The sequence below is a fragment of the Scleropages formosus genome, chromosome 8 (assembly GCF_900964775.1).
Source record: "Scleropages formosus chromosome 8, fSclFor1.1, whole genome shotgun sequence".
In the NCBI taxonomy this organism is placed as follows: domain Eukaryota; kingdom Metazoa; phylum Chordata; class Actinopteri; order Osteoglossiformes; family Osteoglossidae; genus Scleropages; species Scleropages formosus.
In genome coordinates, this window is record NC_041813.1 from 18,529,768 (window position 1) to 18,555,071 (window position 25,304).

General features: G+C 50.5%; 1 protein-coding gene across 1 annotated transcript in view; it reads left to right on the forward strand.

The window, feature by feature from the left end:
* The first annotated feature begins 1,332 nt into the window (after positions 1-1,332).
* The window catches only part of LOC108937232 (xylosyltransferase 1-like), a 30,077-nt gene continuing 6,105 nt past the window's right edge, over positions 1,333-25,304 (forward strand). Inside the window, exons 1-7 of the mRNA XM_029254297.1 lie at positions 1,333-1,697; positions 17,052-17,451; positions 18,848-19,017; positions 19,729-19,931; positions 22,140-22,220; positions 23,244-23,460; positions 23,806-23,982. Coding sequence (XP_029110130.1) covers positions 1,428-1,697; positions 17,052-17,451; positions 18,848-19,017; positions 19,729-19,931; positions 22,140-22,220; positions 23,244-23,460; positions 23,806-23,982 — 1,518 coding nt within the window. The 5' untranslated portion in view covers positions 1,333-1,427. The remainder of the gene's footprint in view (positions 1,698-17,051; positions 17,452-18,847; positions 19,018-19,728; positions 19,932-22,139; positions 22,221-23,243; positions 23,461-23,805; positions 23,983-25,304) is intronic.

Genomic DNA, 25,304 nt, shown 5'->3' on the forward strand with positions numbered 1-25,304 from the left:
CGGCACTCTGTGTCTTTGGGGTTTCTTTAAAAGGAGCAGTAGCATCCTCTGATCTCGCAAAGCGCCATGAGGCACGCACCTAAACGCCCGGTCAGACCCTGGCGCGTGACAACTTGCCTCCAAAACGGATGACGCGCATGAAGGAGGAGGGCCTGCTGCTGGACCTGCTGTTCTGAGAAAATCCACCAACACCGTTCCCTGCCAAATAAGGATCCCGGTCTCATTTATATACTGATTTTACACCAGAATGTCAATTTCAACTCTGAGTAATTTTTCATAACATTAAGTCACAGTATTGGCATGTTTCTTTATTCCAGATATGCTCCTGACATCCAGTAAAAAATGGACTCCATTAATATTTCATATTGGATGAGCATGTGCAAAGTTTCACTGTCAGTTTTATGTTATGTGGACAGCTGTAGCTGGACTGTGAAATAAAATATATTTTTGACAGTTTTTCACATATGTTGAAATAGAAAAAATGTTCAACAGCGTATTTATGTTAACTCACGTTTGACAGCGGAATCAATAATAAGCTGTCTTACATACAGTTAGTATATTAATAAATCATTTACGAACAGCTGCAAATATTTTCTCATTTATCTACATTCATATTTTTATGCAAGTGTTTCGCTTGAAATCTTGGCCACGCGAGTCCAGGTACCATCCTTACCAGTACTTGTTCATTTCTTGTTATTTCTGCTAGAAGCTGCTCTTATTCTTGCACATCACAGATGCGCTTCTTATGTTTTAAACATTGTGTCATGCAGGAGAAGCGGTTTCACACCGTGTGTGTGTGTGAGAATCCTCAGTGCATAATCTCTCAATAATGTATCCGTGGAAATAGTGACACAACAGTTTTTATTTCACCAGGGTGAAATGGACTGACAGGTGATGCGGTCCAGACCAAGATGCGCACAGCGACCCGGCGATACAGGGGCCTCTCAGAAACTCACTGAAAACACGGCACATGGCGCGGAGCAGAACGTGAAGACTGAGAGCAGGATGGAGCAGACATTTCAAGGAGCTTGTAAGAATTGATGGCCTGGTAAATCAAAGTAAATTTACTCAGATGGAAACGTCTTCCCCTCAACTCATTTGGTCAGGGTTGGAGGTGGGTTTTTAAAAAAAAAAAAAAAAAAAAAGAAAAAAAACCTCCCTGCTACAGGTCGTCAGGCGGGACTCGTCCCTTTGGGTGTCAACTTATCCACCGGCGCCCATTGTATTTCTGCTTCACTTGACCTGCTCGCTGTACCTCTCTTCGCCACAAGGGGGCTCCACTGGCCACTGACTAACTACTCCCCGCAAACCGCCCCCCCCTCCCCCTTTGCCATCACAGAGGCTGAGAGTCGTCCGCGGGCACTCCTCCGCGGCTCCACTCGGGCTCTCCTCTGCTCGGGCACCCGCAGCTCCGGTTTGACGCCGCCATGCCCGGCGCTCCGCGCGCTCCCTGCGCCCCTAAGGCGGCGCGCCGCTCCCGATGGGCGCTCGTTGCGGCTCTCAGCGTGCTGCTGCTGCAGACGCTCATCGTGTGGAACTTCAGCACCCTGGACCCGGGGGGTGACGGCGGCGGGGACGGCTCGGACGGCAGCGAGCGGGCGCGCGGAGCGGGGGAGCGCACCAGAAGCGAGGGGTTGCAGGGAGCCCACGGGCAGCGCGCGCTCGGGAGAGGAGGCGCGCGCTTCCCGCGTCAGCCGGTAAGACGCCGGAGACTCGTCTGTATTTTTTTTATTTTTTATTTTTATTTTTTTTTTTTTTCGGGGCGGGTGGGGGGGGGTCGTCGATCGTTCGGGTCTGGGTGCGCGTTCCAGGTACATCGCACACGCCCGTCTCGCGCCAGGGGCAGTTTTACAGCGTGGACACGATGCGGACGCCACGCACCGCACCGTGCCACGCGACCCGCCGGTCCTCCTGCCGGGTCTTATTAACCAATTAACCAATTAACGGGCGCGAGGAAGGGGTTGCGGAGTGTGAGAGCGAGCGGAGCCGGGGGACACGATCTAGCATATACCATATAGTACCTGCGGTGTTCTCACCGCCCTCTCGTACCCACGCGCGCACCTGCTGGTGTTTCTGATTGTAACTACTACTACTGCTATCATCATCATCATTATTATTATTGTTGTTATTATTGTCGTTGTTGTTAATCTGCGCCCCAGGATTTTGGGTGGTTTTAGTGAAGTCCCCCGCGGGACCTCGAGTCTCCGCCGGTCCTGCACTTGTTGCGCTCCTCTTCGTACCGACAAAGTCGTCGGTTGATGCTCGGTCCGTGTGTGTCATATGACACATGGCTGCCATGCCGGTGTGATAGGTGGAGGACAGCCAGCGGCTGTGTGATTGATCTGTGTCGTTATGTAATTATGAATATTACATAAAGTGGTATTACATGGATGGATGGAGTGTTCCGATGGGACTGTGTGGTGACAGGGTCGCGAGTTCAGCCAGGTGAGGGATCCTGGAAGCCACGGAACACCCTGTCCTCAGTGTGTTGCATCCCCCGTTGTGTGTGAGTGACTGAGATTGTGTGCGAGTTTCACTGATGTATGGATGAGTGACCCACTGTAAGTAGTGTATCTAGCGGTGTAAGTCACCACGGTGAATATTTATAAGGTGTGTGGGCTGGTAACACTGCACGGAGCTCGTTGGAAGTCGCTTCTTTGGACAAAAGCGTCTGCTAAGTGAATAAATGTAAATGTGTGTGACGCAGCTGGACTTCCACAAATATCAGTCAATAATTGTGTGTGTGTGAATGTATTGAATGTTTAAGATCTCAGTGATTACACTCCAAACGCACGTCAGCTATGACACTTGCACCATCTAAGCAGCCCCCACCCCCCCACAGTTTGAGGGTCTGGGTTCTCTGGCCACTCTGCCCCCTAGCTACTTACCACACACCAGGTACACGTGTGACACAGCACCGCAGTTGATAGGCTGCCATCAAAGTGATTCTGGTGGTGGCTAGTTTGGGGGTGCAGAGTGCGAGAGACTCGGACCTTCTCCCTTTGTCCTCTCTCTGTGATGTCAGTAGGTGGTCCCGCATGGGAAGGGATCCTCCACCAAGGTCCTGCTTCACTGAAATATATCAGCATATTGGTAACCATCTGTATTATGTTAATAACAGAGTTGCATAGGACAGCAGGGCTGTATGAAGGGGGTAAATCAGTGTCGGTACTTTAACGCTGCAAGTCACTTTGGAGAAAAGCATCATATAAATGACAAAATGTAAATGAAAAAATTCAGTCCTCTATTTTGGGTGGTGGAGCCTAAATCGCCGCAGATGAAGTTCTGTAAATGCAGGGCGTAATAGTAGGGTATATTAATAGTAATAGTAGGGTGTGTGGGGGCTTCTAGAACAGGCACTGGGGAATATGTACAGTGTAAAAAGCATGTTGGGGTGGTGAGATCTGCAGGGTGTGCTACAAGGTTGGAGAGAAATGTGCTCTCTGAGTCATGACGGTGAGGATCATAAAAGCTTGTTGAGCTGCGCTTTTCAATGGGATGCCACGGTGCCCCCCCGCCCCCCCCCGCTGGGCTGCTGTGAATGAACACAATACACCAACACACACAGCGGTTTGTCAGACGGTTCCGGTGTCGTCCTTAGAATGTTGCTGTTGAATTTTGGGTCTGATCCCACGGAGTCGCGTGAGACATGCTACGCATCCTGAGCATGACTGCGGTATATAAACAGCCAGGTGTTGGGAATCGGCGTGTGTGTGCTGCACCTCGCAGGTTGGACAGTGTGTGTGGAAGGGTTTTTTTTTTTTTTCTTTTTCTTTTTTACCCAGCGCTGAATTAGAAACGTGTGCGAGTCATAAGGTTACTGAATATTACAGTTGTTTTGCATGACCTCGACTCCAGAGTCCATTTGGCTGTTTGGTGCACCAGTCAGAACATGGATTTGAATGCTGATCACTTGTACCTAAAAGAGCCAGAGAGCGAGCAGGCTGCAAAACATGTTTTTTGTTGAGAAGTTTTTTTTTTTTTATAATTTAAATGTTTGACTTGTTTCTCAAAGTAAACATTCATTAGTAGTCATCCACTATGTCACTTGAACTCATAGACAATTGGAAATCAGCAGCCGGGATTCTTATCAATAAAAAGTGTACAGTTTAGTGGTCGCACAAAAAACAGCTCCTGACGTTGTTATGATTATTATTATTTCTCATTATTAGTAGTATTTGTAGGCAGCAGCAGGTCACGTAGTGGTTTGAGCTGCTACCTTTGCATTTAAAGGGCATAGGTTCAAATCCCACCCCGCTTTAGTACCGTTAAGCAAGGTACTTATTCTGGATTGCTCATGTAAAAAAAATACCCAGCCGTGTAAATTAATAGATAATTGCAAGTAGGTTAACATTGTAAGTGGCTTTGGAGAAAAGTGCCAGCTAAATTAATAATAAGTGCACGTTATTGTTAGTGGTATTATTATGCTTGTTGTCATGCTCAGTCTCGGTCTGAATCAGACTCATAATTGCTTACATGTCCGTTTGTCGAGGAAGCAGGTTGGACACCAGGCCCCCTTCAGAGTCCTCAGGATGGACCAGGACCCGATGGTCCTGCTCTTCCGGTATAATAAACTAATTAGGTCCTGTGTGTTTTTCACTACATACATAGTGCCTCATGCAGTGTGTTTTGCGCCCAGGGAAATAGAGTCGATAAGTAATAATAACAAAAATGCCCACAGCCATTTCTTATTGTCACGTGTCCATTTATGTTTATGTGTCCATAGGTAGAATGCGTACGTATGTGATACGCGCTCGGTCACCAGGTGGACATCTCTGGCTCGATTTTCTGTGCAGAAACCGTTTTAAATGAAAACGGAAGATTTAATACAGAGCAAGTTATTTTACAAGTCACTCGGTGATATTTAAAGGCCATAAGTATTTATCTGGGATGGGCGTTGCGTTTCTAATAGTTTATTATAAGAATCGAATGAGGTCAGGCTGCATATCTATCTCGACCTTTGCGCTGAAACCAGCGGCAAAACTGAGATGTTTATTAATAAAGACATACTGTTTGAAGTATCTTTTGTGTGGCTCAACACTTTGCCCAAACAACGGCTCTCTAGACAAACACATTGTATAAATAGTGGTATTAAGTTTGTAACTGATCAAACGGTGCGTTAACCGCGCTTTCATCTTATGATGGAACCACCTGATGCAACGTTCTGAAAGATGCAGTATTTCACCGCAACATCGATGACTCCTCGCGCTCCCCATTGGGTTTGAGGAAGTCGCTCAAAGCAGGTTATGAATGTCTCATTCCGACCAGCGCAACTTTCATTAATATCCATAAGCAGCCAATATACCAGGTTCGAGTTTCTCGCTCGTCTTTGTTCTTTGCGTGTGTGTCTCTGCCGCGTAGCTCGAGCGCCGTGCAGACGGCCACCTGCGCGTCCAGTTTCCGCCTCGTTCGCCGCGGGTTCGGGCCGCTGGGGTTTGCGGGCCGTGTTTTGCTGGAGTCCACCTGCACGGATTGTCATTAGGGGCGTCGGGCGCTCAGCCGAGGGTGCAGGTGAGAGACGGCAGGCCCTGACGCATGTCCATCGGAGACTCTCGTGCGTGTCACGGCGAGCCAAGCTCCGCCTTCCTGCTCAGGCCGCCTCTTATTCACGGCTTTCATCCCCGGCATCCTGTGTAATTTATCTTTCTGGGGGAGTGCCTTGTCGCCGCTTGGGTCCGACAGCAGCTCTCAGTTTCTCAACCACTGCGGCACCTGCTGCCTGTCTGTCCAGGTTAGCTCCGATTGCAGGGTGGAGAACGCCAGCTCCCGGGGCACCTAATTACACGACTCGGGTCTGTATTCAGGTTCGAGAGCCTCTTCACCTGTGCAAGTGGGCAATATTAAAGGGGGGCTGTAAAACCTGCAGCACCTCGGTGCGCGTCCTCCATCTAGGTGGAGGTAGAGCGGTGATTTGCGGACGCGACCGTCGCGACTCGGCTCGTACGTCTTCGTTTGGTCATGCTGGAGAAAATGTACTCTGCAAGCAACCGATTATTGATTTGCTTCTCGATGGGTGGTGTTGGGGACCCGGTGTTTCGGCGCAAGTTGTTAGGTCTCGGAAGTGTCCGTCCCACATCGTCCGTTGGCGAAGGGTCTCGGTGTGTTGAAGCCTTCGTGGTGCCAGCGCTTCGGATGTTTGCTGGGGTTCCAAGTGTAGACTGACAGCTGCCTGCGGTCAACCTCTTCCAGCTGAAGGTGGTATTTTTCGGGGCCTGACACGGCTTGGGTCGGCACAGGACCTCCGTCTTGTCCCGGAACCTCCTGTCCATCTTGGAGGTCAGACTCCATTTCTGTGCAGCCCTCACTGCAAACACCAGACCACGCATTGAGAAGTTGGAGGTCTTTGATCACAGTAGAGTTTAGGCTCGACCGACACGGTCTGTTCTGTCCGTGTGTCTTCTGGAGCAGCAGACGGCTAGAGGTCCAACACCTCAGTGTCCTGACATGATCTCGGTCCACTAGCGCAGCTGGCAGGGCCGCGTGGACAAACACAAAATCCCCGATGTCTTCTCACAGAGCAGTCACACACTTAAAGGGCTGTGTGTGAGGGAGTGGTGAGGTCCCTCGCTCTTCAGGGCATGTATTCCGTAGATTCTGTTGAGCGTGTCTAAAGACCACCGATCTCGGTTTGTCTCAGCAGCCCCCCCGGCAGGCGAGTTTCTAAGGTTACGTGTGGAGAACTCCCTGGGGTCTCGGTGAAACGAGTGCAGTGGGTTAGCATTGCCGCGTTAGCCTAGCATTGTAGGTTGTCTTATGGCCCCGCCCACCCCTCTGTCACATATCCTCATTGTCACCACTCGCCGGCCTCCCCATCCACAGAGAGGAGCGGAACATGAGCAATTATCACTAAGAAGCACACACGTGGTGCATCTGTAATCCGTCCCGTTGGAAAATCGCCATGTGGTCCGAGGGGGGTCGTCACGGCGGGCTCGTCTCTTGGGTGGAACTCGAGACCCATAATGCCACCTTCTGCCAATAAGCTCAAAGGAAAGCGTCTTACATAAGTGCATTCTGGGTGTTTTCGGTGAACTGTTAAATCTTGGGAAGCGCCCATCCTGGTACGGGAGGAAATCCAACAGAAACCGAGATTTCGCTTTTCTACGTTGCGGGTGCTCAAGTCCCGGTTGCGTGTCATGTGAGTTGTGCGTTCGGGGTCCGCTGGCATTACCATCGCTCTAGGCAAGGTATCTGAGCTGCTTACAGTAAAACTGAGTTGCTCGGGATAAAAACGTCAACTAAGCAAATGAATAATGTAAACAAAGGCACAGCGCCTCATTAACCTTTAGTGCGTGCTGCACGCTGATGGGTCTGAATAATACATAGAACTTTATACGGGGAGCATAACTCACTCAGCTTGGGCCAAACATGGTAAAATTAGGGCAGATAGTGAGAAGGTATGAAGAAGATGATGTTGGGTTGAAGGTTGAAGTTTTGTTGTCAAGTTTTATTCGTAGAGGGAGCATAGCGGCTACACCTGCTGCCTTTGGATCTGAAGGTTGCCGGTTCAAATCCCACTTACTGCTGTCGTGTCCTCGATCGACGTGCTTGCCTTACATTGTTCTTGTGAAGACAAAGACCCTGCTGTATAAACTGGAAAATCACCGTAAGTCGCTTTGGACAAAGGTGTCATATAAAGCAGTAAATAATGATAATAGTGTGTTTCCAGTTTAAGTGAGTCCTTATGCGCTGTTTTATAACCATTGCCCTACTGAACCCGTTCGCCGGTTTTGGAAGAGGGCTGGAAAAGTCTCGAGCGCAGGGTAGCTAAGACCTGCGATCGGCGACGCTGAAGAGATTTTGAAAAACTGCCTCCTCCCGTTTTGCACTTTGGTCGATACGGAATGGGCTTCAGTAGGAGCAAGGAATTATGGGTTGCATCTGCCCCACTTGTGCAGTGACATGAGCCACATGCGAAACTATAACGGGTTTGTCGGCGCAGTGACTGTCAAGCCACGGAATTAACGTTCCCTCCTTTGTCTCTTATTTTCCCGGCCGGAAAACCGTGGAATGCGAGCGTTCCGCCTCCTTGTTTACCACCCTGCATGGTTACACCGTGGGCTGCGGTCCAGGCCAGGGCGCACTAACGCTCATTGCTATATCCTCATCCAACTTTGGCTCCTCCCACCACTGCCACGCCCCTCCGTGGAACCAGGGGACAGTAAGTCCTTGGAACACAGCTGTATTCTACCACAAAATGCTCAGAGAAGGCAGATAAGAACACGGTGACATCGTACACGGGAACAGCACATTTCTTATATCTCCAAATCCAACATTAGTGAAATCCCCGTTGTAATCCCCCACAATCCCGTGGGTTTTGAGGCTACTTACCTCCGCGCTGCTCTTAACCCTTTTCCATCCAGGCAAACTCGTGCAATAAGAGCCTTAATTTCAAAGGCAAATCCTCTAAACATGGGCCATAGTGGCACACCTAACGCATGTTCCTCTCAGGCTGAGACACTTTTACGCCAATTTTGCCTGCTAATGCAGTTTACCACTTTACCGGATCAACCTGAACTCAGTTAGTCCTCAACCTGAAGGGTCCCAATCCTTCCTCTCTTACGCAAGTATAGAAATAGTTTTTCAGATCCGTGGTTAGTTCCATGGGTCGGTGATGGAACGGTGAGGACTTGCGGTTAAAGTCACGTGGGTAGTGGTCAGTGTCCTAGATGGAGAACCCTGGGTAAATGAGTAGCGTGACCAGCGTAACCACTTCAGGTTCCTGCCAGTAAGGACATCCTTTGAGTAAGTGAAGGCTCTTTTGGACCCAGATTTGGAAGAGACAAAGGCAGTTCGGACTCACCCGGCCTGTTGGGTTAACCTGCGTTCCCTCTAGTGCGTTCTTAATTGCGATGAAGTGGAAACCGTTCCAACCAGAACTCTCCAAGAGGTGAATTTCCTGGAAAACGTGGCCCTGGTGGAGGAACGGAGGAGCAGATGTCGCCCACACGTACGGCACGCTGTCATTAGTTGCGGCGCTGCGCTACCCTGGAGATGCAGGGTGATGTTCGTGTAACAGCTTTCCCTTTTTTCCATTACAATTTGATATTTCTTCTGCAAAAAGTTGCTTCCGAAGCCCCGTGCCAGTATTACAAGGAGGAACGAGTTGCTCGTTCGCAGCATCTCTGCAATCAATACGACGAGTCCATTAGAGCCAGCGACAGGGCTGCTGGGTACAGACGCGTCGCCAATAACGCCTTTCAGGTGCAGTGCGGGTAATGCCTGGCGGCACGCTCCCGGCCTCTGTACGCGGAAACAGATTAGATGCTGAAAACTCATTCCTCGCTCTCGATTTAACTTGTCCGTCATCTTCCTCAAGTTCGGGAAGGAGAAGAAATGTCCCGCGGTGCCGTCCGCAGCGAAATCCTCCCATAAATCAGGGTCGAGCGAGAGACGCTGTAGGAAGATTGCGCGGTAATTGTGGCCCGTTATTAATGCGCGGGACCCTGCGATTTCTCTTCCTTTTTGTCAATAGGAGTGAATAGAAGTGTTTGCGCCCACAGATTGCTATTTCTCCAGAAGCGCAGTCCCAAGAACGGCGGGAACGGGGCCCGGACGGGGCAACCGCTAGACGTCTGTCATCGCGGGCAAATCCGCACGATGTAATTAAATTTGAGAGATGTGCTCGCCTGGCCGGCTAACGTGGACAGACGGCGGCCTGCACCTCGCACAAGCAAGGACTGCGCCGCTTTTCTTCCTGGTTGTCCGAAAAGGATCTTCTTATGATGCTCCTGGAGCCGAAACTGATAAAGTTGGGCCAATGGGGTGAGGCCAAGGGAGTGGCCCGGACTGTTGGGGCTGGGCTGGCGCGGGGTCACGGGACACGTTGCGTGCCACGTGCGACACGTGACCAGCGCCGACGTCCTGGTTAGAGATGCGATCAACGAGATCAACGAGACCAGAAATAAGAGCAACTGGAGAGCAGAGTAAAAGTAAGCACCGTAGTTCAAGTTGAGCAGAATGGCATTGCGGCGAACCTTCTAAGTGGACAGAAATGTATCACAGTAATTCTGTACCCCCAAAGTCAAGGTGTCTGTCAGTTCATTCCATTTCTTTAATTAAACATTGTTCCTTTAAGAGAGAAAGACATGGCGTCAGCATGCCCGTAGCGATCTCATTAATGGTTTGATATTTCCAGCGACGAGCTCCTTATGGAGCCTATTTATGGCTGAAGTGGGTACAAATTACTGCGTTTCCGGCTCTGACTTTGCAGTCTGTAGAAAATTTGTAGGCTCCCGCAGCACAGCCACGCCGAGCATCGGGTCTTCATCCGTCATTCTTAGCGGCTCCGCAGTGACGACCGAGACCCGGCGGAGCGACTGCCGGCTATCGGAGCACACGTGTGGACCGGCGTGTCGGAAGAGTGTCCGCCCTCTCTTCCTGACCCACGAAGGCGTGTGACCCTTCCAGCCGTGAGTCAGCCCTCCGGGTTTTGGCTACTTAGGTGGGTGGCGTTAAAGACAACCCGACGATGCAAGGAAGAAAGCCCTGCGTCCAGCTGTCCTGCTAACGGCTAAAGGGCATCGAGTCTCCTCAAAGCAAGGATAGGGTTAAACGCGACCCCTCTCTTTTCTGCTCGATGAACAGGAAGTGCCGGCAGGAACGGGCCTCGAGACCATATTCGCTTACGTTACCATAATCGCACCCTCCTCCCAGAGACCACTGCTGTGCTGAATGGTACATCTTTGTCTTTGAATTGATTACTGTCCGCTGCAATGGAAATTTATTTGCCTTTGCCTTCTCCCCACGTGACAGTAAGCACAACATATGTTGAACCATCGCAGCGTTTAAAGTATAGAGTCATTCAGTTAGACAGTAGCAACAGCCCCATCATGATACTAATATGTTTGTTTATTTAGCTGACGCTTCTCCAAAGCGACTTGGGAAATTAATCTACCTACAATTATTTACCTATTTATACAGCTGGGTCATTTTATTGGAGCAATTTAGGGTAAATCCTTCGTTCCAGGATACTACAGGCAGAGGTGGGATTCAAACCTCCGACCGCTGGGTCCAAAGGCAGCAGTCTGTACATAATATACTGTCCCGTGCATAATAATGTGTTCCTAATAATAATAATTATAACGGTAAAAAATTGCATATCTATGAAGCAATCACGTTATCCACTACTTTGAATTTAGAGTAGGGGGCTGCAAGAACTTTTGCAAAATTATTAATACATAGTATACCTACAATAAATATTATAAAGTCTACTGAATCTGACGACAGTAGTTCTATTTAGACACACATACACCCGAACACACACCACGCCTAAATAATAATGCTTCAGTTGAAACATGTAAGCCTCAGTATGTCACTTACTGTGATTTTTCCCCACACGTGGCCCTCGGACCCGTTCGCTGTAATGACTGCGGCCGAAGAGAGTTGGACCCCCCTCGTTTAGAGCCTGTGCGGTATGTGGAATGAAACACTTTGTTCGCATTCCTGGCAGCTGCGGCTGGATTTAAGCAGCTCAAACGGAGAGTTTAGGGAGTCTGCCATTTTTCACTGGTCACTCTGCAGCCTAGCAGGAACCTCAGACAAACATGGTAACTAAAGTGGTGGCGAATAAGCTGGACTTTCACCCCAAATGCTGCCGGTTCAAGTACCAGGAGCAGCGCTCCTGTTGTACCTTTGAGTAGGATGTCTGTGAGGCACCCAGCTGTTTGGGCACTAATCTTTGCGTGAAAGCATAGGCTGCGCAGTCTTGCGGCAACACAGTCTAGCGTAGACTCGGTGTAATGGAGGGTGGAGCGGACGCTCTTTGGTTACATCTTGCCTCTTTGCAGCTTCCTCTTCCTGAAACAAGGAACAAGGGGCAACAGTGCGGCATGGCGATCTCCCGGTGGACCATCTTGTCTACGGAAGCTCTACGGCAACTGCGGCGGTGCAACCGTCAATAACGACGATATGACACATGCAATATAAATAAATAATTACTTTAAAAAAAAAAAAAAAAAAAAAAAATCAAATGTTGGAGTGGCTCAGAAGTGTAATTACTACAGGCCTAATTAAACTGTTCTCACTTGAAAGGGGTGAATTAAGTAAATGTCAGCAAGGCAGAACCGAAGCAAGTGGATTAAAAGGCTCAAGTGTGGGGTTAGCGGCGGATCGGGGTCTGCGTTGGGACGGAAAGCAGCGTTTCGGCATCGGTGATCGAAGAGTACGTTTGTTCGCGCAGGGTCGAGCAGTGCGCGCCTCACTTAAAACCAACAGAAAGTTGCACTTTGAGCATACCTGGAGACCCCCACGGACCTCTTTCCCCTGCCTCCTCCTCCCCTTTCTCCACCCGCCTCGTCCGCAGCCCCGGCGGCCTCGGGTGGCCTCGTGCCCGGCGACAGCTCGGTACCGGTGATGACTAATGCAAGGCTAAGGAGGAAGAGCTTACTCCCTGCCTTGAATTAATTGGTCTATCAGGCCTGCCGACGGAAGCGCACCGCCACAGCGCAGGACGTGCGCTCTGCTAATGGGGGTCATAGCCACGTCTAGAACACGCCACTTCTGGTGCCATTATTAGTAATTTTCTTGGCCCGTTCCTTACATGCGGATGAGGTCATTCCTAAATGGTAGCTCAGTTCCTGGAGGCGGTCGGGGTATTTTAGCTCGGCGAGATCTGAGGGCAGCCGCGTTGTCGGCCGAGAGCTCTGCGTTCGGAGGAGGCCTCGGTGCCCGGCTCCCGTTTCCCACGTCACCCTCGGGGAAAATTACAGGCCTGCTCGGTATCCGTGCAGACTATGCTTCGACATCACCTAGCGGTTAGCCGCCCAAAGTGGATTAGCGTGCCAAATGCAGACTGCCGAAGTGTACCACGGCGGGCGGATTTGTCTCCCAGTAGGCCAATGCAGCTTCGAGCAGACGGGGTGTTGCGTCTCACTGGACCTGTTATGTCTGGGACAAGCGGGAGCACCATTAGCAAATCCCCAGAGCGAACAAGCCGATAATGGCTTTTGTTAAAATAGCAAACGCTGAGCTGCGCTAATACCGGGTATGTTTGATCTTCTCTTTTTGGCACTTATTTTAAACAGTTAACAATCATTCTGCTCTGGTGCATCTACTCTAGTCAAATCCCCCAATTCATCCACTGTACGAAGGTCAATCAGACCCTGCTGCTGAGACTGGAGCCTCGGTGTTGGTGAGCACACAGCTAAAGAGCTGCTACTGCACTCAGCCAGCAAAATCAAAGGCTTTCAGCAGTAGCTGCGCATCATAATGCGTCACGAGCAATCAAAAGTTACTGAGCACTTGGAGATGCTTACTATCAGGTCAGTCCAACAAAGCGAGCTTGTCCGATCCCTGAACGCACAACTCGTATTGAGGAGCGACCGCGTCGTACGGCGTTTGAAAGGTGAGGAGACGCAACTGAACGACTGTTGTTGGTATCTTCGGGTTCACAGTGCCTTAGCCTTTGGTGGCCTTTCGGGTAAGTTTTTGGCTGGCTTAGCCTCTGCCACTGCATCCAAGCCACCTGAGCATAGTTGCAAACCAATAACCAATGCCCTTGTGAAGAACTTGCGGGTCGGCTGATGCTCAGTGCTCTGTTTTACCTATTATCATCCATCACATTTCACCTTCATCCACCCATGATTTACACTTTCCCATCATAGAAAGAAAGAGAATATAGTAAATGTTGCATTGAAGGGTTTGGGGGAACAGCACTTTATTCCAGGAGTTATGACACATCCAGACTAGGGTTGCAAACCCCTGCAGAAGAAAATAAGGGACACTTTTGGGTTCTTTATCGGAAAATAAGGGACACTCGGAATTTCTTTGTAGCTAATGTATATATGTAAAAAAGAAGTCTCTGCTTGACTGAATTAAATGCTAAAATGAATCTGAGACATTTTGCTTTAGCTCACTCAAATCAAATGTAGTTTTATACTGGAAATGTATTTTAACCAACGGATTATACATCTTGTAATATATTTTGAAAAGTAAAAGTGTGTGGAATAGAATATACAAAACAACAGCTAACCATATCAGCACCGGCTGAGGTGGTGCAACAAAAAAACTGGAAATTGCCCCTTGGGGGGTCGTTACGTCGATGATTTTCCGCGGACGCATCTTGTTTTACGTCGAATAAATCTCTCTTCCAAAGAAAGTTTAAATTAGTTTGCCGTAAACTCGTTCTCCCTGACTTGTCCGTCTCCCATTATTTTTTTATATTTCTCTAATCGTTTTCGTTTACGAGGTGGACTATTTGCAGCCATGATGACATCTAGTCATCTAATTAGCTACCTGCCTTGACCCCTCGCTGGGGGGAGGTTTCTCCTTGACCCCTCCCACACTGTCAAATGTAGCATCCGGGTAACGTAGCAACGACCAATGACACTCGCACACGCGACACAGCTGTGTTTCATATCTATTTTTGCAATGTTTTCCTAATCTTCTTTTAACACTTTAATGCGAACTGCGAACTTTATTTATGCAGTAAATATATGTAATACATACTTTTTAAATGTCTGAAAGGTTAAAATACGGGACAAACCGCGTTCCGTGTGGTTTTAATACGAAACGATTCCGCAACCCTAATCCAGACGGTTCTCCACCATCTCTTTCTGATTCCCTCTTCTCCACTCCCACACTCCTATTTTTCCATGTCTCCACACTCACTCATGTTACTCTACCCCATCACAAAACATAGTCCCTCGTTTTATACGTTTAAAACCGAAATGGTGACTCCTCTAATAAGGCGACGAGTGTGAAAAATTGATGTGCTTCCTGCTTGGCTGAAAGCGGGGAAGATGTGAGTGGGACTTCAAGGTAACGGTGAGTCCTCCGTCTCATTTATTGGTTTAACCCCGAAGGCCTCACGGTGGGTTCCCTCAGGACGCAACGTTCGTAATTTCACTTGCGTTCCCTCTTTTCCTGCACGATGTTTTCGCTGCTCGGTGTCACGTGCTCCTGAAGAGCACTTGCACAGAAAAAGGTTGTTTCTTTTACCGCTTAGGTGAGGTTTCACTTTGTAGTCAGTGGTTTAGTCCTGTAAGTTGGAGATGTGGTTAGCGCACCCTGGGCTGTAGAAGAACGAGTACAGGAAGCGATATAAAGTACCGTGTTTTGTAAGAAGGACACAGGTGACTGCTGAAAAAGTGCAAACATGGAGATGGAACCCTGCTTCACAGTGTTTACAATGTAATGGTGTGTTATACATTCACTCATATTAACTGACTCTTTTCTTGAGAGTCACTTACAGCGTTAGGCTACATACATACAGCTGGGTATTTGTTATTGTATCAGTTCAGAGTCAATACTTTGATCAAGGGTACTACAAGCTGTTATTGGGCTTGGAACCCAGGTCCTTCAAGTGCAGCTCTACGCACTACATCACCTGCTGCCTCAATTGATATTCCGTATTACAGTGCCAGCAAATAGACTAATGCCAGTCCTTAGCTCATGGTTTCCTGGCCGAAGGAGCCAGCGGCTGTTACGCGTGCAGACTAGCTGTTAGACCCCCGTGAGGGGTACTTGAGTGGAATTGTGTAAACCTGGGAACGATGAGGAAGTGTAATGTGCTATGGATGAGACTGTCTGATGAGTAAGCGAGGACTTTCAGATTGGCTTGGAAATGGGTCCTGGCTGAAGCAGGTTGGCTCAGTTCCTCGGTCTTACTGGTCATGTGACCTGTGTGAGTAGGCTGGGAGTACCAGGCTGTGGGTTGTTCACATAAGGTCTGTCGAGCAGCCTTAGCACACGTGTGCCTGAGGGGGGAGGAAAACGTATGTGCTGTCAACCCACACTCCCTTCAAATTCTGCCTGGGGTCTTACACAAGTGTCCCTTTGAACCACAAACCCCCATGGGCTCCCAGTCAGCCAATCACAACAAGGGTGTGTGAGATGGAACATGCTACTCGGGAGACTGACAGCTCAATAGTGGTGGCAGTCAGTTCCATGTCTCCTGGTCGGGGACCTCAAGTCGGTTTGAGAAACGTGGGACGCCAGACCTCTCTTTCTCCTCTGCCCCTATAAATGGACTGAAGTTGCCCCTAGAGCCTGTAGGGGTGAGGTGGGCATCTTACAGACTCCTGGTCTGGCCAAGTGACAGGCGACAGGATGGTGCACCCACCCCAGCACATGTCCCTCGAGAGCATCATGGGAAATGTCGTGGAAGCTTCAAGCTATCGATTGTCTGCGCTCGGAGAGCCGGCCTCCCCTTCAGCGGTTTCTCAGGCTATTAATTCCAGGCCCTGTAATTTCCTCCTAAAAGCCCCCTTTCTTCACCCTGTGGAGTTTGGAGCAGACAGGTGACCGAGGGCTGCTAAAATAGACTGCAGGAAGAGGGTGGCAAAGTGTTCCACAGGTCCTCCTCCAGCAGATATTATTTCTCTATATTTAACACATCTTTCCTCTCCCCAATAACCTGAGCAAACATGGCCAGTTTGTTTACTCCATGGAATGAAAACAAGCGTTGTGCTGCAGTGGCTGGTTACAGGTGGATTCACTTTGTCTGGGGCAAATTTTTTAAATTTATTCACTTAGCACATGCTTTCCTCTAAAGCGTCTTACAGCGTAGAGCTGATTACGCTGATTTACTCATCTATACAGCAGGGTCTCATGTACTCATTGATATTTGTTTACTGTATCAATTTAGCGTAAGTACCTTGATCGAGGGTACTACAGCAGCGGGTGGGATTCGAACCTGGGTCCTTTGAGTGCAAGGTGACAGCCCTAACCGCTGCGCCTCCTGCTGCTTTTGGATTGAACTGCCGACGTGTTTGAGTTTCTCTGAATAATGCAAAAGATCATTACGTAAGACGCCTTTATTTCGTCCTTCCGGACGAGCGCGAGACACGGGGAAGACCCGCTCCGTGTGCGTGTTCGTGGTGTTACCGAGTGCCAGGCTGGGCTCCGTGCCCTCGTTCTCAGACCTGAAGGGCTCTACGCGGCAGGATGGGGGTGTCACTGAATGGAATGCGTGTGATTCGTTGTTCAGAGGAAGCACAGAGAACAGCGTTACACTCGTACCTGCTTATGTGCTTCGGTATTTAGCGAACTGCCCCAGAACCGCGACAGCCTCACATTAACTGTTGCCTCCTGTTTGTTTCGCTCCCTTTCAGGTCGGGTTCCGTTCCCACAGACCAAAGGAGAGGGCGCGGGTGGACAGCAACAACGAGAACTCGGTGCCCAAGGACTTCGAGAGCTTGGATCACAGCAACCTGGAAGGCCGCTCCCAGCCTCGGAGACAAACCCCCGGAAAGCAGGCGGAGCAAAGGCTGGGCGGGGTCCGCAACCGCTCGCGCGCAGCCCAGCTGTCGCTCCACCAGGGTCCCACCACCGCTTCCTTGGAGGTGCGCTACGAGCAGCCACCCAAGTGCGAGATCAGCGGCAAGGAAGCCATCTCGGCGCTGTCCCGCGCCAGGAGCCGGCTCTGCCGCCAGCAGATCGCTGAGGTCTACTGCCGCCACAAGGAGCGGCAGCTCATGCCCGAGCAGGTGACCCGCTACTGCCCCCTGGAAGGTGAGCATTCCCGAGCGTTCTCACTGGTCGTTTCCACCAGCGCACGCCGGAGAGAACACGAGCTTGCCTGTGGAGCAGACGCATTGAAATGACCAAATCTGCAACAGATGCTAACGGTGGCAGTAATTAGAGCTGCAGGACAACCCTGAATGGAGGCCAATGCTTTCATCACAGGAAATGGCAGGTGAACCTACTGACCCGGTGGCATCATACCCTTTACCACCCCAAGATGGAATTATAGAGGAAAGCAAGGGTCACGTTCAGCGTTTCGGGACGACGCGTCGTCTCGGTGCGAGGAGTCTTATTCCACGGTGCGGCGCCCTGTCTGCCGTGACGCTCTCACGCACGCGGGGACTTGCTTTGCTCCACCGTGCAGCCGCTGTAACCCTAATGAGCGGAAGCTCATTTACCCTTTGTCCTCGTTTTGTGCTGTTTAATCTCTTCTCCCTGTCTGCAGAATATGGTTTAAAGCCTTAACCTTATTTACTGTAAACATCCTAACTTCATTGCCTTTGGAAAAACCCATCTGACTCCCTTCAGTAGGTAAAACAAACACGCCGAACGCGTTGGGCTTCTCGCCGACAGCGGTGCTTCTCACAGTCAGTGTGCCGGACTGTGCCGCCTTTATGTGAAACAGCTGGAGTGCCAGTCCCAAAGCTCTGGACCCAGCAGAACCTGGTCTGGTTCTGGTCCCGTCACTGCTCCGGTTGTGTTCCACACCGTTGATAAGGAAGGATCAGTTAATTAAATTAGCGAACTCATTAGATGAGTAAGTAAGTAGGTAAATTAGTGTCCAGCTGGAGCGGAGACTCCCCACCGCAAGTGCTGGCCCTTAGGGGCCATCAAGGGGCCCCCGGAGTGTGGACACAAATCCTTGCAGTAACCTCCCCATTCCACACCAAAGAGGGGCAAACTTTGAGTGGGTGTTGGGGGCGGGGCAGAGAGACCCCTCCCTCCAGAAAATTACAGGACACCGCCCTGTTAGGAGCAACGACTGGTGGGAGTAGCTTCCTGTGGTGTCCTGAAGCGAAAGGAGGCGGTAAGGTGAGGTTCAGGCAGAACCCCACGAGCCCGGCGTCCTGCGTACTGATTACAATGATTAGAGCCCCGCCCATGAAGCAAGGGAGCTGGTGTAATTCCACAGGCCCTCTGCCGCTACTGTGAAGTGGCCGATGGGCCGTTTATTTATATGTGCACTTGGAAAGCCGCAGATGGGTGCGTGCTCTGCCTCAGCCCTCCTTCCTGTGGCTATATATGACTCGCTGTACATCTCCAGGGTTTGGCTGCGGTTAGGAGAGGGTCGATGGCCGGAACTGATGTTTAGGGGCGCAAAGATGCGCTTGTCGCCCCTCTGCTGCATGCCTCACGCTTCCCCCACGCTCTTTTCCACGCGCAGGGAAGGCCAATGTGAACGCACAGTGGGACGAGGACACCGAAGCCGTCTCCACGCCACCGGTCCGGATCGTCTTCGTGCTGGCGGTCCACGGTCGGGCATCACGCCAACTGCGGCGCCTCTTCAAGTCCATCTACCACACAGACCACTACTACTACATCCATGTGGATCAGGTGCTCCATTGTCACCATGGCAACGGTTTCCAACCCACTCCGTCTGCCTGCGCTACAGTTCGGTCATCTTGCATCCGCATGCTGTATTTACTGCCGGCAGGGGGTGTGGTGGCTAAGGGCTTTGACATATGAAAAGTTTGAGAAAAGTTATTGTTTCACTCACAGTGTTTCGGGGAACTTCAAACAAACCCCCTGCCAGTGGATCTCCCCCACACAGAGTTGTATCCCTGTCCACCAAAGCATTTCAAAGACACAATTCATAGTAGAGCAGAATCAGTACAATTTAATGCCTTCCTCAGTGCTTTTTTTGTGGTAATGTGAGCAGCTTAATTCCATCCCTTTCATTCAAGAGCTAAAAACTGCCCTGTAGTTGTACTCCCGTCTGTCTGAAGGAAAAGTGTCAGCTCCAGTTAGAGGCGCTGACGAGGCTCAGACCGCCCACCCGCCAGGGCTATCGTGGCGAGACGCAACGAGCGGCGCGCTGCTTTACGAAGGCCTGATTGGCGATTATTAAGGAGGCGTCTCATACTTCAGCAGATCTGCCATGGGGGGCCTTCCTCTCCCACTGCTCAGTGAACATTGGAGTATGAACTGAACACACCTCAAACCTGCTTATAATTACACGTAGCCAGGTGTAACACGCGGAGGATTCTGTGCCACAGCAGCACTGACCCGCGCTTCGTTGTCGCTCCGTTCTCTTTCCTCCCTCAGCGCTCGGACTACCTGCACAGACAGGTGGTGGAGCTCGCAAACCAGTACCCCAACGTGCAGGTGACCCCCTGGCGTATGGCCACCATCTGGGGCGGGGCCAGTTTGCTCTCCATGTACCTTCAGAGCATGAAGGACCTTCTGGCTATGCAGGACTGGACTTGGGACTTTTTCATCAACCTCAGTGCTGCTGACTACCCAATCAGGTGAGAATTTTTTTTAGGTGACAGCCAGTAAAGTGGGAGACTCTTGGGTGTTGGCCACTAAGTTGCGGATACACTCGTGTATCAGCCAGCGGGGTGAGGATATGTTGGGCGACAGCCAAACAGATTACAGTTGCTTAGGTTATGGTCAGTAAGATGGGAGTCCCTTAGTTTACTACTAGCAAAATATGGTACATGCTTCATTTTTAATGTCGTTCCGTCTGTCGCAAAATGGTCACCTCAACCCAAAGTACCGTCCGCAATGAGTCCCTGAGGGAAATGCAGCAGTTTACTTGTGTAAAAGACCGCAAATAGCCTTCTGCTGGAATGAGCTACACCATCGATCAATTAAACAATTAACTTGTCCAATCAAGCAGACTCCAGTCTTTGCAGACTGAAAGATTTTGCAGAGTCGGTTGCAAATGATGTGTTGAGTTCATTGAGCACGGTGTATGGGTAATTGATGTTAACAAAATTGGTCTGAGTTCAGTCTCAGCTGGATTTTGAGAAAGAGAGATCCCCAATGGGGGCTATTAGAGCGTTGCTCTGGATGTCGTCATAGTTGCTTTTTGCTGGAAATCCTTAGTGATTTTGTTGAGATAATTAACAGGAGAGGGCAAACATTGACTTGTTCCTTCAGAACCTGTTGAAATGGGACGTGTGTGTGTGTGTGTGTGTGTGTGTGTGTGTGTGTGTGTGTGTGTGTGGGTGGGTATATGCTTGCAGGAGGCCAGCTTGCCCTCACACCTTGCAGGTTTGTAGGAGATTTGGCCTTCGGGCAGCAGACGTCATATCCGCTCGCCACCTTCTGACGCCCGCGCTCGTCCTCTACACTTGAGAAGTCGGAGCGCGTCGAAACGCATCCGCATTGACCATTTTGGCGAATGTAGCATCCGACACGTAACGAGCGCTGCGTACAACTTGTACCAGGGCTACACTTTACCAAGCAAAGCCTTTGATTCTGCCACACCAGTCAACGCCGTAATCGCCGGCTGTACGTGCCGCGACAAGTCTTTAATTTAAGCCGCGCATTCCGTTTCGGCAGCTACCTTTCAGGTAGCGCTCCGGAATCTGTGTCCTGTAGGTCTCCTACCAAGGTGAGGTCTACGGTTGAGTCTTAGATTTTGGCGGGTCAGTGTAATATGTGTACACCGTGAGCGTATTAATAGCCTGCAGGAATCTCTGAATCTCCCCCTGCAATCCTGCTCCATCTTGAGAATTGTTTTACACCGTTGTCCGTAATGTCATCACCCATCACGTCTTAGCTCTGGTACCAAGATACCATCATCCTTCTACTCCTGCCACCCTGCCCACCCTCTTCCCCCAGTTGTTAAATAAAAGAATCTGTTGTGCAGTATCAAACTGCCACCCTTTTGAGCCACGTGGCTACTATAGTACCCACTTTTGGGTGAAGTGCACCCACTACCCTTGATCCTCACTGAATCATTTCTTTGTCGCTCTTCTTTTCTCCTTTAGCAGGTGAAATTATGCACCGGCTCGACCGCAGGCGGTCGGCACCGGTTAGTCACATAATCCCCAGCTCCCATTTGACGTAAAACACAGGGAAGTAAGCGTTTGACACAGCTGCGTGTGAAGAACAGAGTTGTGCACAGGGCCGTTTTAAATATCGAACACCTCAGCAAGGCTCTTTCTCTCTCAGTTTTGGCCATCATCCCAGCTAAGCTGTGAATCGGTGCGTGGATGCGCGATGGTGTCGAGTCTTTTGTATTAGGTGGCAAAGTTAGCTTTTTAATGAAATTTTCAGTTTTGAAGTGAAATTAAGTTACAAAACGTCTTTTAGCTCCGATGTCCGAGTAGCCATTTAGCGGTATGGTTGGCTTGTAGACAAAGTACTCTAAACTGATTCAGTAAGTAGCCCGTAATATAAATGATTGAATTGATTTCAGTTGCGCAAGTCGATGACCGTCTCCCAAGCAGATGCATAATGCAATAACGTAATGAAATTCACGTCTGGCTCGAGACATCGCGATCCGCATTCTGAGCAGGACTTTGCTGATAAACATGAGTCCTGCGTTTCCCACTGTTACAAGGCAAAGCTTAAGGCTCTAGTTCAATAGCAGGATTTACTGAGGGTTAAACAACACAGGGCCTCGAGCGACTGACCCATTTGTTCCGTAAATGTTTTTACCGGGCACGCTGTGCCAACAGGTGACGCCGTTGACTGGCCGTTGTTTCGTTTCGTTCCCACAGGACCAACGACCAGCTGGTGGCGTTCCTGTCTAAATACCGAGACATGAACTTCATCAAGTCTCATGGGAGGGATAACGCCCGGTAAGTCCGAGAGCCCCTCTAGCCCAACGTCTTGCATCGGTCTCGGCTTATTCCGCACGCACGGATCACAGGAGCTACCCGAGTCGCTCCCGCATTCCTCCAGCGGTTATACCCCCACTCTACTATAGCCAAGCGACAAGGTGGCGAAGGGGGATAACCGGTGCATCTCCACTCCTGAGAAGCTCATTCGGGCATGGGTTCAAATCCAGTTGAGAGGATTGCGGTGTTTAACCATTTTGGCACCCTCCATTTACTGTGAAAATGAGTTCTGCTGGACAGCACTTACCCCCTCCCTGCCCTACACTACAGCCCTCTCTTCTTAGAAGATGGATTGTTAGTGGGGCCTGCTATAGACATCCTCTCACCCAGGCCTTATTTTCCCAACTGAGGTGTAATTCAGTCCCTCCCTATCGCAACAACTCCCTCTGACCTGATTAATTAACCCAAGCTGTGTTGGTAGCCTGTCCCTGGCTCCAGCGTGGCCCCAACGGGGCCCTTAACGAGCTCCCGTCCCCCATCGTTTGACACGGGGGCACCCTACCGGGTCCGCGGGCCAGGCACTAACGAGTCCGGTTCCTCACAGCGGAGGAGCACCTGTATCCCGATACTGTGACCACCTGGGGTACGGGTGCACAGCCCCCAGAGCTCTTTGGTGTTGCCCAATTAAGTACTCAATCTGTGTGCCACAACCCCAAGGTGTCATTAATCTATACATATTGATGAAGTTTGTGCCGAGCAGCGGCCGAAAGGGAAGACTTTATCGCTTGTGTAGAGTAAATGGTGGCAGACATCGTTAGAGCACTGCGGACACCAGGGCTGGGAGTGCCTGATGGTTGAGTGACCAAGTTCTATAGATGCTCCATGTCTTTCTGTAGCTGCAGATATTGAGAAAAAGCAGCTCCCAGCCTCCTGTGCTCAATGAGGATGGAATGGAAGAAGAACAAATTCAAGAACAGGGTTGTGTATGTGATGCTGGACCATGGCTTCACAGTCTGCGTGTGTGCATGTGTGCGCTTAAAACAGGTTCATCCGTAAGCAGGGCTTGGATCGACTCTTCTACGAGTGCGACACCCACATGTGGCGCCTGGGCGACCGCAAAATCCCGGAGGGCATCTCCGTGGACGGTGGTTCCGACTGGTTCCTGCTCAACCGCGTATTCGTGGAGTATGTCGTCAACTCCCAGGATGACCTGGTCAGCAGCATGAAGCGCTTCTACGCCTACACCCTGCTGCCCGCTGAGGTGAGGTCCCCTTTTGCATGGGCAGCCAGAGCGAGGTGGTAGGGATACTCTGCGCATTTGCTGTGGCCAGCAGTTTGAGCTGTTTCTCATGCTTTACGCTCCCGTTAACATCTAAAGTGCCCTGGTGGGTTTTCCAGAATTTCCTCGTCTCTTTGCCAAGTAGGGAATCATCCATAAGAATTGTGCAATTAGCACTTTTGAAGTTACACTGCAGTTAGCAGTTTGTTTTAAGAGCATTAATTTGGGGTTTCTCCTAAACTTGAGCAGTGTGAGAAACCGTAAGTGCGTCTTTGGTTCTGTTTCATGAGGTATCCCTGTACCCCCTTCCCGGCACTCTCCACTCAGTCTTTCTTCCACACGGTGCTGGAGAACAGCGCACACTGCGAGACCATGGTGGACAATAACCTACGCATCACCAACTGGAACCGCAAGCTGGGCTGCAAGTGCCAGTACAAGCACATCGTGGACTGGTGCGGCTGCTCGCCCAACGACTTCAAGCCTGCTGACTTTCACCGCTTCCAGGTGAGCGATATGCAGTCAGCTGCAGCCGCGAGAGAGCGAGGTGGCGTGCGCAGGCCTCGGTGGGATGGGGTTAAACGGCCCAGCTGGAATCACTGTGCGAGGCGAGCGCTCACCAAAGGAGTCCTAGAGTTGAGGGACATGGGTTGCGCAGTCCGGCAAACCGCCCTTTCATTACCGGACACCATCAATTAGCCTTGAGCGCGGTCTCGGCCCCGCTCGGTCAAGCACGGCCTCGTGACTCACTCGCCTAAAACGGGGCATCTGTTTCCAAAAATGGAACAGGTCTATTTTGGGCCACAAAAGTATTCCCTGACCTGGTGATTTTCTTCACTAGGCTAACGACACAGTTGCGGGCTCCGTTTGTCCGGAGTCGGTGACATCGCAAGCTCGGCACGTTCGCGGGTACGCATCTACGGATACGTGACGCCACGGTCTGGCGTTCCAGGACGGGAGCGGCTCAACTTTCCAGCCGTCCAAGTGGCGTAAAATTCCTCCCTCAGCAAGGCCTGCCAACAGACCGTGTTTTCATTTGCGGGGAACAGGTTGTCTGTGCGGTTTAGGTGTGCCAGAGGAGGCGTGAAACGTGAACAGAGAGCCAGGTGTGTGAGAGCAAGCAGGTGTTTTTCACAGTTCTCGGCCCACCTGTCCAGATGGGACTCATGTGCGATACACCCCACCGAGCTCCTCTCTCACACCCAAAGCAAGGGATAGCCGGTCTGCTGCAGCTGCGCTGTCTGGGCACTCTGTCCTCCCCGCGACGGAGTCACAGCAACAGCGTTGACAACCCGGCAGGCGACGGCTTCTTCGGGACCATCTGCAGATTAATGACGTCCAGGAGATTAAAGACAGCACCACCCAGCAGAAGCATCTCCTTCGCGAAAGCAAGGCCGGAAACAACGTTTCCGAGGTGTCCCATCTTCCCGAACCCTGAAACAAATGTCATTAATCTGTCCAAAATGGCGCCACCCTGCAGTTCTCGGCTGAGTGTTGAAAAGACCCAACTTCTTTGATTTTTCCGCTGCTCGATTCTGTAAGTTTGTTGTCAAACCTCCTCCTTTGTGTGCCATGACTATAAACTGTGAGTAATGGCCCCCCCAAATGGGGAAATTTAACAAATTCGGGAGGCAGGTGGCACAGTGGTTAAAGCTGCTGCTCTGGGCTAGAAGGATCTAGGTTCGGTTGCCACCTCCTGCTGCAATTATCACTAGTCGTTTTGGAGAAAAACATCAGCTAAAGGAATAAATATAAATGTAAATTAGCCACCGTCATTGCGGACAGGTGCCGGCGAACAAACGGCTCGCATTTGCCCTAGGGTGGTGGTG